Here is a 15,412-nt window from a genome sequence, read left to right as displayed (position 1 = left end):
TTTCGTTGTTGTCGGTTGTGATTTGAAAACGATTGAACAACTAATTACTATTGAACAAAATTACAAAGCGTTACTGTAAGCCTATTTGTCTTTGTTTTTTCTATTCATTAATGACAGGTAACAAAAATTGGAATTTGGAGTTCATTGTTCTTACTTATCTCCTCCCACATAGCCTCGAACTCAACCTTGTTACCCGAATTGCACTATAAAGTTTAAGAAATTTGGCGGAAACAATTTTTCCATAGAAACGTGCTATTGTTGACACATTTGGGATATTCTAAGGCGACTGAACTGTCCGTGTGTTGTTTTGAGCTAAATTTTATTTCAACGTTGTGAATAGGTTGCGATTTTTTTTTAACAAGCAAGTCCATGTAAACAACAATGACACCCACTATCGTAGTGGAATGCTCTGTCTAATGTGGTTGTTGTTACCATTCCTTGTGGACGTCATCAGGTCGATTCAACTTACTGTGTCGATTCTGAAGTATCGAGCTGTGGTGAACTGTGTTCTCTGTGAACTGAATTCTTTTTGTCCTGTAACGATTTTCTGTTAAGAGAATGGAAGTGTTGCGTCTTCGGGCGTTCATCAGTACAATATTATCCATTTGACTCCCATGGAACAGTACTAGGTCCTAGTAAATGAGCTACTCTAAAAGTGCTAGTGATAGAATACATTTATCTAAATCGATAGGCCACACTTAGAGTCTCTAGTGCTGGATGTTGCTGGGATGGTGGGTGCCGAGTATAGTTCACTAATATCGTTATCCGACGGAGTTATTGTGACTTATGTGTAAGCCTCTATGCTTTTGATAAATTGGTAGATTTTGTCAAAATTTCCATATTTATTGGTATCTATGAAGTTTGTTTTCACAAACAATAAAATATAAATGATGTAGCAAACATGGGAGTGTTAAAAATTATGAGGGATACAGGCTGCTTAAAATAATGGCTATTCTTGTCATAAAGTAAGACAATTTGGAATATTTCATTAATAAGTTTAGGTGTGCCATTGATGAAGCCGGTAAATGTGATGGTAATATACTTAAAATAGTGTAGCATACGCCCAGTTTTCTAATCGTATAAGGAACAGATCTTCAAGCTGAAGCGGTATAGCCGATGGGTTACAAATGGTTGCGAATGACCGTTTGTGCGTTTCAAACGCCGCGACGAATTCTTTTCGTTATTCAGTTTCGTTCGTGAAACAGTACGTAACAGATGTGTGTGTATTGTCAAAAGTACTCTTCTGCTTTGTAAACCATCTGGACTCTATTTTATGGCTATCGTAATGTTAGTGTTTATGTACCGTAACTGTTTAATGCAATGATATTATCATCAGAATATGTTAATTAAATTTTATTAATTTTTGCGTTTTTAAATTTCTAAATTGACTGGATCATGAAAAATATTTTTTGCCCTTTTTTAGGAGCTAGAAGTGAAAATGGAGGATTTGGTGGTGGCAATGGCAGCCGCAATGTTTCCCCACTCACCTGTTACGTCTGAGAGTAAGTATTTTTTAGTCGCACACATCGTAATTTAATACGTTAGTGGAGTATAGATTCTGACCTTGCACTTCAGACAACCTTTCTAGGGATGCACATAGAATTTTTTTTTTTCTCCAAATTTTGCACTTATATTTACGAATTTTATTATTTTTTTAAAATAGGGGTTGTGGACATTGGGTTTAATTTTATTGGAGGGGAATCAGTGGCTCCAAGCTTGGTATCATTCTGATAGTTGTTGCTTTACCAATCTTGTGAAACCAAATTTTGACCATAGAACTTTAAATTTTTGAATTGCAAAAAAACATTTATAATGGTTGCATATTTTATTCATTTAAATTCCATATTGATGTGTAATAGACATGATGCTTCTCAACTTTGTGAGTGTAATGGTGTAGAACTTTATATTAGCTAAAGTGCTGTTGTTTGTCTACCTTCGTGTAATCAAAGTGTTCTAACATGTATCACAAAGGAGACTTGATGCAACCTTACATAGTGTCGGAGGTTGATGGTGCATATTACACTTAAGTGTTTGTGGGGGTATGGTGCTTATGACCTGTATCAATCTGTTCTATAATCAAAATGTTTACTGTAGACCCTTAGGTTTTGCATGTGACGCTATATAGTCACTCTTGTTAACTATAAGCTCTGGCATTGGCATAATCTCTGTATTAAAAGAATCACCTCATAGTTTGGTTTTTCTCTCAGGTTTTAATAATCTTACAGCTTTTGTGCTAAGATCATATTAATTTTCTGTAGCCCCATACTGAGCCTTTTAGCTGTGACTAGTTAGTTGCTGCTTTGTGTCACTCCTCTTCATGGTGTGACATGACTATAATACGCTGTCCATGCTGTACACACCTGCATACCATACCATGGATCAGCTATCAGTGGAAAGATGTTTTCATAATCGACAATGAGCGATTAGGCCCTGTGGTATTCTCGTGACGATTAGCCTTCTAGCAAGGGATGGTACCCAGTTTTGATGTTTTACACCAAGTTTGGAGCAAATCTTTACCTTGGCTCCTCCAGAGTCCCATTTACATTCCAGTCTTTCAAATTTCAAACAAACAGTGGAAACTCAAGGTTGGTATATCAGCAATATTAGGAAAAAGAGTAGATTGCTACTCAATGTAAAAATGACTTGGGTTGCAGACAGGCTCAACAAAGACTGCAGTGCGTTATAGCTTTAGGGCAAAGTCTTCTTTAGAAGACACCCAACCAACCATGGCCAGTCTGGATGCCAAGACCCAACTGTAACTGTTGTGTGCAGCAATATAGTGTTTGAGGATATGGTGGCGATGGGATGGGGCTGCTCAGTGTAAAATGAGAAGCTGTGCAGAGGGGGTGAGGGGGGGGGGTGAGGAGGAGAGAAGAGGAAGACACGATGTAGCTGTGTGGTACTGAAAAGGCAGCATGGAAGAGGGTAGATGAGTAGAGGACAGACTATTGAAGTTAGAGGCCAGGTGGTTTATGGCAACAATGGGTATGTTTCAAGCTGAGTACTTGACTGTGGAGTTCAGTACAGCCAGGAGATTAGCCAGATGTGTTAGCATATGTTGGGTGGCATTGTCAGTAACTGAGTAGTCCAGTTGTCTATTGGCTGTAGTTTGGTGGTGGTAATTCATGTGGGCAGGCAGCTACAGTTGTCCAGCGCATGGTTGCAGGTAAGTTGATTGATCACATGGCTGGGCCATTCCATCCCAAGTGGTCTAATTTGAGAAGTTCTCACATCACCATCACGGATTTTGATGACATTTTGTGGGAACATTCACACAGGTTCCCAGTGAACACTGGTATAGTTTCATGATCATTAATTCAGTAATTCCAGAGATACAATTATTTGCTTGACGCCCATAGCACAGCTATCAATAATGCACCCACGAGTTTTTGGCAACATTGTATCTCTGGCAGCATTCTCTCGAATGAAACAAAACTGTGCCATCTTGTACAACATTTACGTTTCGTTAAGCTAAGTAGTGAAAAGAAAAGTTTCCTGGGCAGTTTTTGTATGAATGATTTGAAGCAAATTCAGCTGAAAAAGTCTGAAAAATGTGAAGTTTTAGCTTCTTGTATCTCTGGAAGAAACTGGGGATAATCATGAAACTTTGCATGTAATAATTTACCAATACAAGGACTTAATTGTTAAGATACGTTTGTCTCTTGCTGCTTTTGAATAGTTTAAAAATTGAGGGCAAAGGTGATTTTTGTAAAAATGTTAAATGGCTGTTTTCGGCCCATTTTTACAAAAGTCTCCTACAAACCCTTTTGACCTATGTTCATGAGGAAGACCGTGTTCTAAACCACCTGAAAAGCAGGATCTGGTTTTGCAGTGAGAGCATGTAAGGCCCAAAATATAAGGGGGAGGTGCACTGAAAATGGGCCCATGATAACCACTGGTACTGAAATCTGGCACTGTTTATTAAATTGTAAAATTTTTTAGTGCTCTCTGTGAAAGATACCAAAGTCCTGATGACTAGGAAATGATCTTGAGTTATAAGTGCTGTTTTATTTTAAACATCTCTAGTGTTCAAACTCCACAAAATTCTTTTATAAAATGGAATGGAATAAGGAAGCCAATAAAAATAGTTCTTTTTGTGGCTCTAATAATCTGAGGTAATCACATTTGAAAAGTGTAATTTTTTTGGTTTCTGTCTTGGCAGAGTTTCTTCCCAAATAATCCAATCTGTGACATCGGTCTGGTGGTAAAGTTTTTCTTATAACATTTTACAGCAAATTGGCATCTGTCGGTAGTTAAAATTGCTTGAAGTAAACATAATCCTAAGATTCTAAGATCTCTGTTTAACTTTAGCCCATGACAAAAAGTATCATAAGGCTTGGGAACCTATGGTAACTGACTCGGTACAGCATATGTGCTTATTGTTAAAGGTATGATATCTTATGACTTTCAGTAAGCCACTGTTGGAATCTGCAAACTCATACAAATACCTGGGTGTAACACTTCGTAGGGATATGAAAAGGAATGATCACGTAGCTTCAATCGTGGGTAAAGTAGGTGGTAGACTTCGGTTTATAGGTAGAATACTGGGAAAATGCAGTTAGTCTACAAAGGGCATTGCTTACAAATCACTAATGACTGGTTCTAGAATATTACTCAAGTGTGTGGAACCTGTACCAGAAAGGAATAATGGGGATGTTGAATGTATACAGAGAAGGGCAGCATGAATGGTCTCAGGTTTTTTAATCCATAGGAGTGTCTGCAGAGATGCTGAAGGAACTGAACTGGAAGACTGAAGATAGACATAAACTATCCTGAGAGTGTCTGTTAACAAAGTTTCAAGAACCAGCTATAAATTATTACTGTAGGAATATAGAACAACTCCTTATGTATCACTCACATAGGGACTGTGAGGATAAGATTAGAATAATTAATGCATGCACAGAGGCATTCAGTCAGTCTTCATGTTGTCCATTCTTCCTGCAGAACATAAAGAAATCCTAATAACTCATACAATGTGATGTACTCTCTCTACACACCTCATGGCAGTTTGCAGAGTATAGATGTAGAGACCCACCTGTGGGTGCTGTTGCACAGCTTTTGGGCGTGGCCCCTATGGCGACGGTGATGCTGCCTTTCTCACTTTAAAAGGAACCAGCAATGGTTAATTCACCATGGACCTTAGCAACTCATTTACACAATTTTTCATCAGTACACTCACATAGACAGCAAACTATGCTAACACTAAGTATGACATACCTTAAACCAATGAAACTAGTGCATCAACTGCTTTACACAGTAGACATACTAATAATGCTCTGTAACATCAATCTAGTCCAGACAATGCAAATAAACTGGTGTGAACTTTGCCAAAATTTACGCAATGTGATAGTTACATAAAACCTGCCAGCTATGTATGTGCTGAGTGCTACAGCTGTTACGCAACAATTTCATTACCATTATCTTCACTACTTTGACAGTGAAGTTAAATTGTAAAGTTTATAACAGTGAAAATTATGTACAATATAATGTATATGGATAGACAAGAAATCTACTCACCATCTGGCTGCAGGAGAGCACATGCACAAAAAGGTTGAACTTTCACAAGCTTTAGGAGCCAGTGGCTCCTTCTTGCAGAAAAGTTGTAGGGGAAGGAAGAAGGGTGAAGAAAGAGGACTAGAGAGGTTTAGGAAAGAGGGTACAGTTTAGAAGTCACCTAGAACATTTGGTTGGGGGAGACTTACCAGACGGGATGAGAGGGAAAGACTGACCTGGGATTCTGGATGTTTATAAGAAGTTTGATTTTGTAGCTATTGCAGGGAAACGGTAAGTCTAGAATAGTGCCAATGGAGTACTTAACACTGTTCTTGGAGGAATGTTGTCATTGCTTGCCTTGAGGTATGATGGGAACGAAAGGTGTGTTTTTTGTTATAACGTTTTTCGGACGATGCAAGACAGTGTGGTACTGAGGTGCAAGACTCTCACGTCTCTTGCAGTTGACTTACGTAGTGTGTGCAGCCGATTCTCTTCTCTGGGTAGGCAGCTACGTTGATCTCCCAAAACCTTCTCCGAAGCCTATAGTGGATTATAGGAATTTAAGCTGCTGCTCTATTCTTGAAATAATTTGTGTACTTGTGGAACACTATTTCATTCTTGGTATATTTTCATCTCTCAACACAAAGCAACATTTACTCTTTTTGACATACGTAAATAAACTCTGGCAAGCCAACTTGTGTCTTTAAGTGTCAAACTCGATAAAACACAAGTTCAATATCATAGTAACAATTCAATAATTTATGGACGTCACATGCGTCCTGCCTCATGCAGAGCTAAGACGTGAAGTAAGATAAGTCTCAAACGAGTCAACACATGAATGTGTATAGAAATCTATATTCAATTGTTCATTAGCTTTTTTTTCAATCAACACACACTAACACACCAAAGAATACTACATTATTATTCCTTGGATTTTCATCACATCTTTGGTGGCACTGGCAGCAAACACTTGTCTTTGTCAGTGACTCGCCCCTCTTAGTCTTCTAATAACAAACTTCCGACCTGCACATAGAAACAGGTGGATCAGTAGAAACGTTCTCTCTCTCTCCCGCACTCGTACCTAAAATATCGGGTGCTAGACTGTGGAAGGCAGTGTTTCTAGAATTTACACCGAAATTCTTGAGGCACTACACATCCCTCCCCTTAAATCGAGCACGCAATATTGTATACGTATTCATTGTGTACAATAATCTCGCACAAGATAAAGAATTATCTTTTAACAGTACATCTTTTCTACTAATAACCATGCCTTTTTTACCACAATTATAAAATGTAAACCTTTCAATCCATGTTGGAGTAAGCTGTTTTCAATCACAAAAAATTTGTGAGTACCAAATTTTTGTTTTCTATTCCTCGCCCAGTTGTGAATTTCAGATGTAGGTAACTCATGAATACTCTACTGCTTTCCTATTACTTCCCGTACATACTTTCCCTACGTATGTACTTACTCATTACTTATTGTTATCTGGAGGAACTCTGGATAGAATAAGTGTTCCCTTCTTCTGACACTTGTAAATAAGGCTATTGGTGCATAGAATTCAACTTACTAGACTATTTCCTTTAAACGAAAACACGTGTGACTTCTGTCACGATACTGCCCTTTTTCATTTAGGAACAGTACGTATATCCTATATGGGTTGATCCGTTTTGGTAGGTACTCCCCTTTCTTATTTCTATCCTCCTATGGTACTGGTAAATCCCCTTCATGGTGCCCTGTCCGTGCAGTATAGGTCAACATTTTGTAGGTCTGCATATCTGCCCTTTTTCTCATCCAATAAATGTCAAGTGCGCCCTCCGTATCCTTGAGTAGGCCTCCTGGTTCGTTGCCCTAGCATACATCTTTATGTATACTATTCTTAACACTTTGAGGGCTGAGCACGAGTGTGGATGCTCAACCAGCTGGTACTGAGTGATTTCAGTTTTTCTGAATTTTCTACAGCAGATTCTATACCACAGAAAGTAGATTGCCCTTTGGCATTTAAAAACTATGTCCATTCCCTTCAGAGTACTGCAAAGAAATAAACATTTACATTAGTTTTGTACAAAATGTATGAATTTAGTCATGAGCATGAAAATGTGAAAAAGAACTTTTTTCCATCACTTTGTTTTCGTTCAAAAGGATAGTATGCCATTAGCTGGTCGCTTTGATCCACACCAGCTTTTTTACTATTGTAGTCCAAAACACAGTCTGGCTTTATTTTTTCCACCATTCCAAATTTAGTTTTTACAATGACATTTGTTGCAGTCATTTTATGCTTTGTTGTCAAAAGAAAAAAGTCTGTTGCCCTTCCATTTTACAAACAGTAAGTGATCTCGCCTGCGAAACGAAAGTTCTTTTTTCAATTTCTGACCAACAAGATCGCTTGGCAGTCCTTTTCTATTTTTCTGCACAGTACCAACTGCCTTAGTTCTTTCCCCCACAAGTAATCCAGTAAATCAGGGCTGGTGTAAAATCGGTGCATGTATAATGTGTGACCTTTATTATGAAACAGAATGATAATCTGTCTACAATGTGTAAAATGCTGTTATCGGCATTAGACTGTTTCCCAGAATAAATTTCACGGTTCAGGACGTACCCACTTTCACATAGCGTAAAAAATTTTATGCCATATTTATTAGGCTTATTCTTCATATACACTCTAAAACTGTCTACCACGAAAAGGGCAAATTCGTTCATCTATAGTAATATTTTCGCCTGGCTTGTAAGCCTTTCCACTTTGGGTCACACATCTGTCGAATATAGCTCTTACCTTATTAATAGGATCGCGACCTACCTGGTTTTTAGGGAATATATGTTGCGTTATCTAAGAGATGTAACATTTGTAGAATTGACAAAAATCTATCTCTTGGCAGACACTTTGCCGCAAATGAGGACTGCAACACGGGATTTGTTGACCAGTAGTCAGTTCTGGTTTCTTGACTAGGCACATATGCAAAATAATACCAAAAAATTTATACAGTTCACTGAGTTTCATTGTTGTCCACTTATGCCAGCCTGACTGAGGCTTCAGTTTTCATGTAGCACTTAGTGTCTCTATTGTCATTCTAGCGTAGCGGTTTGTCTCTCTTTGGATCAGTCTCACCAATTCTTCATCGAAAAAGTACGTGAAACACTCACACTGAAGAATGTTGGTCAATCCCATCTCGAATTCCACAGGATTCAGAAAAAACAGGAAGCTGGGGAGTGATTGTATCGTCATCAGTCCACTGGCCAGAAGAATGTGGCAAATTGCAATGACCAGTTGTGTTTGTTGTGACAATGATGTCAACAGCCTCATCTTCAGGGTCTTCCTGACAGTTCTCCGTCCGAGGGATCATTTTCATCTATGAGAAAATTTGTAAAAACTATCTTTTTTCTGACCAGGAATCAAACCACAGAATTACGGAAAATTCGGACAAAAAATAGCTTACCATCACTAATGTCAAAATCTGTCGTTTCTTCATCTAATTCTGAACCACTATTGTTCAATAAAAACTCTATTTCTTCATCTCGCAAGGCCATGATGGAAATAAAGCGCAAAGCTATCAGCCGACAACAATCTAAAGTTTATAACTGTTGTAAGTCGAGCGTGAATGCGGCAAAGCAAATGACTCAAAATATACTCCTGTACCACATCCAACAGTGACATGTGCTGCCATCTATAATTTTTTCTTGGTACTAGGATAACCAGAGAGTACTTATAAACCTATAGAATATGAAAGTCATGCGCTGGGAGTCGTTAACATTGCTGATAATCGGCCGACGTAGGAGCTATGTCGATCGTCTTTTTGGGGTACTGTCTGACCGACGTAGGAGCTACCTTGCTTGTCATGAAAGAGTTGAATATTCTCTTGTAAAATTACAAATCTACTTTACACCTTAACTCCACTTTCCAATACTCCCTCTAATACCCAAGAGTTCTTTCACTCCTCACTCCTACTATATAGACAGATATCGTGGCCACACGTAGTAGATGCTATGTGTATCAGTATTTACCAACTCCCAGTAGGTACTGTGCCTTTTCTCAAAGGACTATCACGGCATGTGCGTTGATTGTTATTATTCTGTCTTTATATACATGTAAATATAATAGAAAGAAACATTCCACATGGGATAAATATATTAAAAACAAAGATGTTGTGACTTACCAAACGAGAAAGCGATGGTAGATACACACACACACACACACACACACACACACACACACACCCATCCATCCGCACATATGTGCAAATGTATACCTGTCCCTTTTCCCCCTAAGGTAAGCCTTTCTGCTCCTGGGATTGGAATGACTCCTTACCCTCTCCCTTAAAACCCACATCCTTTCGTCTTTCCCTCTTTCCTGATGAAGCAACCATGGGTTGTGAAAGCTTGAAATTTGTATGTGTGTTTTTTATTGTCTATCTACCATCGCTTTCTCGTTTGGTAAGTCACAACATGTGTACATGTAAATATACATTTGAGAGTGACAAAAAAAGGTGCAGAACCGTAACATATGAACAATGGAATATGTGCATCTGTTCAGATGTACATTTATCTTTATTCCCCTACATCATTTGGTGGTTCTGACATCACTTCAGGTGTCTCTAATTTGTAATTCTCCTGTCTGTGTTTAAGTGTATCTTTGTATGTGTGTAGATGTGTTTTGGTGTATCCTGATTCTTCGGCCTATTAATATGAATTAAGTTGAAGGTTATTGGAAACCATGGAAAATAAGGACTTCAGCGATAGAAGTACTTGCATATGAAAAGACGGAAAGATAGACCAGTACTCAAATGAGAAGTAAGAAAGGAAAAAGTAGAAACAGTTGCTTAATATCAAAGACTAGAAAGAAGATAGCCCCAAAGACAGGAAAACCTTTCCCACCCCACTTCCACAGGATACCTATTTCGCCGAAACTTGAGAAGCAGGATGTGGCATGATGTTAAATGTCTCCTACAGAATGGGCATTCTCACCTTCACCTTTGAAGCCTCTGAAGAAAAATCTTAGCAACAAGTAAAGCTTGTACTTAAACTGCCCACCCCTTCCAAAAGTGATACAAACCCTCCCATTTAAATTATATTTCATAAAAGGATAAAGTATTGTATACCAAGTGTAAAATTCTTATACCCTATAGGTAGATATAAGATGAAAATCAAGAAAAGGAAAAAGAGGATAATGGAATGTAGTCGAATTAAGTCAGATGATGCTAAGGGCATTAGATTAGGAGATAAGACACTTAAAGTAGTAGACGAGTTTTGCTATTTGGGGAGCAAAATAACTGACGATGGTTGAAGTATAGAGGATATAAAATGTAAACTGGCAATGGCAAGGAAAGTGTTTCTGAAGAAGAGAAATTTAACATCGAGTATAGATTTGTATGGTGCGTAGCCATGTACGGAAGTGAAACATGGACGAAAAATAGTTTGGACAGGACATGTCCTGAGGTGTCAAGGGATCGCCAATTTAGTATTGGAGGGCAGCGTGGAGGGTAAAAATTGGAGGGAGACAGATGAATACACTAAGCTGATTCAGAAGGATGTTGGTTGCAGTAGGTACTGGGAGATGAAGCAGCTTGCACAGGATAGAGTAGCATTGAGAGCTGCATCAAACCAGTCTCTAGACAGAAGAAGAAGAAGAAGAAGACATAGTATAATAACTGTTTAGTTAACCACATTACTATCTATTTCACACAGACAATACTCTGTTCAGTTGTCTCAATATCACTTCGTTTAATTAGTACCCTCATATTATACTTTCCATTAATATAATATTCTGTTTGTTCCATTTTATTTCTAGAGATCACTGTTTATTTGTGATCCTCTTTAATCAGTCTTTATCTTGTAGTCATATTTTGGTTTCATATACACTAAACTTATAGGATAGTTTAAGAATTCAAGAATAGATTACAGAATAGTTTACAATTTGAAGGGAATTCGGTCCAGGAAAAACATTACAGAAGAAACTCCGAAAACAACTAGGAATCTGACAGTCGTCACTCTGCCCGTTAACACAGAATGTTAACATCCCTGGGAAACAGGTGTGACTCCACCCGGGTCCCATCGATCTGACATTAACCTCACTTGAGCAAATGCAAACCAGTACTTCTCATTAAATTTTGTGTGTCTCCCCACGACAAAACAATCACCACTTTACTAGGAAACACAACATTAGGTAAAGTTATTCTGTTTTCTACTTTGTCCTGGACAAGTTTGAATCCTTGACACAGGTTGTCCATAACCTTGCTAGCAGCATTGAGTTCGGAAAAAGCAACTGTTGAAATGTTTCCGGAGATTATACTCCCAGTAACTTCTCGATCTTTAATTAGTTCAAATGGTTCTGCCACACTACTTACGTTTATAGTGTCGAAGTTGGCTATTTTTCGTTTAAGACTTCGTCCTATTTTATCTACTCGCGAACTAACATGTGTAGTAGCACCTGGGGTTTTAGATTGAATGATCAATATTACTTCCTTAGGTCGATCTGTGTGCTCTTTTTGAAAGTATTGATGTCTTGTCTTATGGAATTAAATTTAACATTACATACATTTTGAAATAATCCTAATTTTTCACTAAATTCAGATTCTACATTATTATATTTATCTTCAATGTCAAATTATAATTTTTTAGTTAAATCTTGAAGTTGCTCATCCTGTCTCTGGTTAAATTTGGTAAATAGTAGATTAATTTGAGTATTCAAAGAACTAGTGAGTTCACTATTTAAATCTAACTTAAGATTTTTTACCTTATTATTGAAAGAGTCAAATTTAGTCTTCAATAAAACCATATTTGGTGCTTGACTGTTAAAGGTTTCACTTTGAGCATCTAATTTTTCACTTAGTGGCTGAATCAGCCCTCTGGTCATCCAACTTGTCACTTTGGTCATCTAATTTAGCATTTAACAGAGTATTTACTGAGTTTAACTTTGCCACTTCACTCCAGTCTGGCGTGTCCCTACTCACTGTCATGGCCGTGGCTGATCCTGAAGTTTCTGTCCTTGATCCATAATTTTATTGATCTTAGACCTAGTAATCATCTAAAAGAATAGTCACCACCGAGTACAATGACTATAATAAGTTTGTTATTCAACCGTCCCCTCAACTTTTACCAAATAATTATTGGTTTTCGCTCACCTGGTGTAGAGTTCTAGCAGCATTGGTGAGCGAATATGTAATCAGCACCAGTGGACAGCACAGGCACTGGTGGTGTCGAATGTTGGTTTCAGCGGCGGCGAGTGGACGCGGAGTCAGCACCGGTGAGCAAAAGCTGGTGCAGTTGGTGTTGGTGGCTGCTTACTGTGTCGGTGTTGGCATGATGTATGTGTGTGAAGACTGCTTACTCTCCACACCCAAAAAGTTGAGGTCTTCTCTCCAGTTTTCTCCGCAAGTACTTTCCCACGTATTCTACTGTGTTGCACTCACAACTTTCTTCCATTGGTTTATTGGGCTCAAAACGATTACTGGAAACAGGTGTCATATCTTGTTAGGCTTTGGTAATGCCTAATATCTTCTTTCGGTTTCTGTCTTTAAATTCCCGTTTTCTTCGGGCTTTGTCACTTAGGTCACCACATTCTAACGTTTTTACAAATTACAAATCAAAAGCAAAAATAATACATTACATGCTATGATAAGGAGCAAAACATTCATTATAAAGTCCTACATTACATTTCTTGCATTAAGTACATGCTGATGTAATACAGTTTTGTTCCAACACATTCTTCTTTTGTGTTTTTGATTTTCGCAGTCAGCTGGTTCATACTATCGATTTGAACCCAATCTACTACTGTACTGGTGTGTGGTGTTTGTACAGGTTCTTCTGCTGGTATTGCATACCTAAAGTACAATCGCATTATCCCTGTTTGCATTTCCAGCTTTGTGGTAGAATATCCAGGCATGTCCAATATCCTACTGAAAAGAGGTCAGTGTCATTTTGTGCTGTGGGTATTTATTGCCGTGCTAACATTTAGATCCAATCAATTAGTTCCATGCATCTACTTGTTGTATTGTCAGGATGGAGTTTTGAGGGAGTTAGTTTCCTTGATCATTGATAATGTATTTTGACATTAGTTTCTGGGTTCAATCATGTTGTATTTGATGCTGCAGAAACAATAGAGTTTTTGTGCTATTTTGTATGGCAGAAAAAAATAGTAATTCTTTCATCTTTTTCTATTTCCTTCTCTGGAAGGGGACAGTTTTGGGTGACATGATTTTCTCTCTGCAACTGTGTCCTCAAAAATCTCTACAAAAAATTAACAAATTAAATCTTTTAAATAAGTTGTGGAAATAACTCATTAGTGCTCAGTTATGTAAAAGTAATAATGAAAATTTAGCATGTCCCTGCAATACAAATGATGCATAAATTTCAGTAAAAGGCATGAGGTTGGTTGGTTGGTTGTTAAGGATCTACTAAAAATTTTTGAACCTGAATGATAAATATTTTGTTTACATACATGAAATCTATAGTGTGGTGTCAGGCTGCAGAAATTGTTTTAAATTAAACTGCTTACTGTTCACAGTAGTGGACTACTTATTAAGACTACTAACACAAAAATGAAAGAACAGCTGTTAACAATCCTTAAATAAGTATAACAGAATTTGTAATTGATGGTTCATCTAAAAACCAGTAATAGTCCAGTCTTGCCACTTATACTATTAATGTGAAGCTAGGCACTAATGGGTCAATATCAAAATTTGTGATCACAAAATCAGGAATTTTGGCTACTTTGGAAGCAAAACAGATGGACAAAGAAAGCAAGAAGCAAATAAAAAGCAGGCTAGCCCAAGCAGAGAAGGCATAGCTGACCAGTGGAATAAAAGTCTTTAAGTTGTGGAAGAAATTTTGGAGAATTCATTTGAAGTACAGAATGTATGGTAGTGAATTGCTAACTGTGGGAAAACTGGCAAAGAAGAGTTTCTAAGATATGAGATGTGCTGTGGACGGATGTTGAAATTAGGTGAACTGATACAGAATGAGAGAGGTGTATAAGGTAAAAATTATGAGGAAAGACAGATTGGAGTATACCCAACAAATACAGGACAAAGTGCAAGTGCTACTCTGAAATGGAAGACATTTTCCAGTAAATTCTCAGCATACTGCTTTCAAAATTCCAGAAGATAGCATCCTACCACTGTACTGAAAAAAAAATTTCATCCTGTTTCTCAACAGAGGAAAAGAAGGCAGTTGACAAAGATTGAGTGTACTGGCTGTGTACTGTAGCCTGAAGTATTCATTTTTGAACGTGGATTGATCACTACGAGCAACACAATATAAGAACATACAAAATGTTTCTCCAATATGTGTAAAGGTTATTGCAATTGATGGTACCTTATCTTTGTGAGTGGGTTTTGTGTGTAGCATTGTGCCAACAAACAATAACAATAAATGAAAGTGAAACAGGTACGGAAATGTTATTCTGAGTGCTGTGCAGTAACTTGATTACAGACAGCATCTACAGTCATATGGATTCCATGCAAGTGTGAATAACTTGAGGAATATTTGATGGATAGAAATCTGTATGTAATAGTGGATGGTAACTGTTCTTTGAAAACAAAAGTAACATTCAGGTTTTCCCCAAAGAAGTGTAATAGAACCTCTGATTTCAATGTATGATTTATTAGGGAGTATCAGTGACATAAAGATTACTTACTGACCTTACTGTTGTGTATGGGAAAGTATCATTGGTCTATCATACAGAATTGCAGAAAGACTTGGACACGCATGCACGGGGGAGAGAGAGAGAGAGAGAGAGAGAGAGAGAGAGAGAGAGAGAGAGAGAATCGGTAAAAAGGAAGTAAATTAGTATCAATTTGCAATGACATCGTTTGCTGCAGTAACTTTTTCTCAGTATGAAATATGAAAATACAAGGGTGGTTTGAAAAGTTCTTGGAACGGAATAGAAGTACTTACATCACTGAAACTAGGGTGGGTGTGGCAACAATT

The 15,412-nt window shown here is 37.7% G+C and overlaps 1 protein-coding gene across 5 annotated transcripts in view; it reads left to right on the top strand.

The window, feature by feature from the left end:
• Nucleotides 1–518: 518 nt before the first annotated feature.
• The window catches only part of LOC124804588, a 98,087-nt gene continuing 83,193 nt past the window's right edge, over nt 519–15,412 (top strand). The window contains exons 1-2 of one of the 5 annotated variants that reach the window (XM_047264775.1): nt 519–629; nt 1,424–1,502. In XM_047264775.1, the coding sequence (XP_047120731.1) occupies nt 1,439–1,502 (64 nt within the window). In that variant the 5' untranslated portion in view covers nt 519–629; nt 1,424–1,438. Of the gene's footprint in view, nt 791–843; nt 1,288–1,423; nt 1,503–15,412 lie in introns of those variants that run through there. The other 4 variants (XM_047264773.1, XM_047264774.1, XM_047264777.1 and 1 more) reach the window with 4 other exon arrangements.

The sequence above is a fragment of the Schistocerca piceifrons genome, chromosome 7, assembly GCF_021461385.2.
Source record: "Schistocerca piceifrons isolate TAMUIC-IGC-003096 chromosome 7, iqSchPice1.1, whole genome shotgun sequence".
Lineage (NCBI taxonomy): Eukaryota > Metazoa > Arthropoda > Insecta > Orthoptera > Acrididae > Schistocerca > Schistocerca piceifrons.
This window is presented reverse-complemented; position numbering and strand designations above follow the sequence as displayed.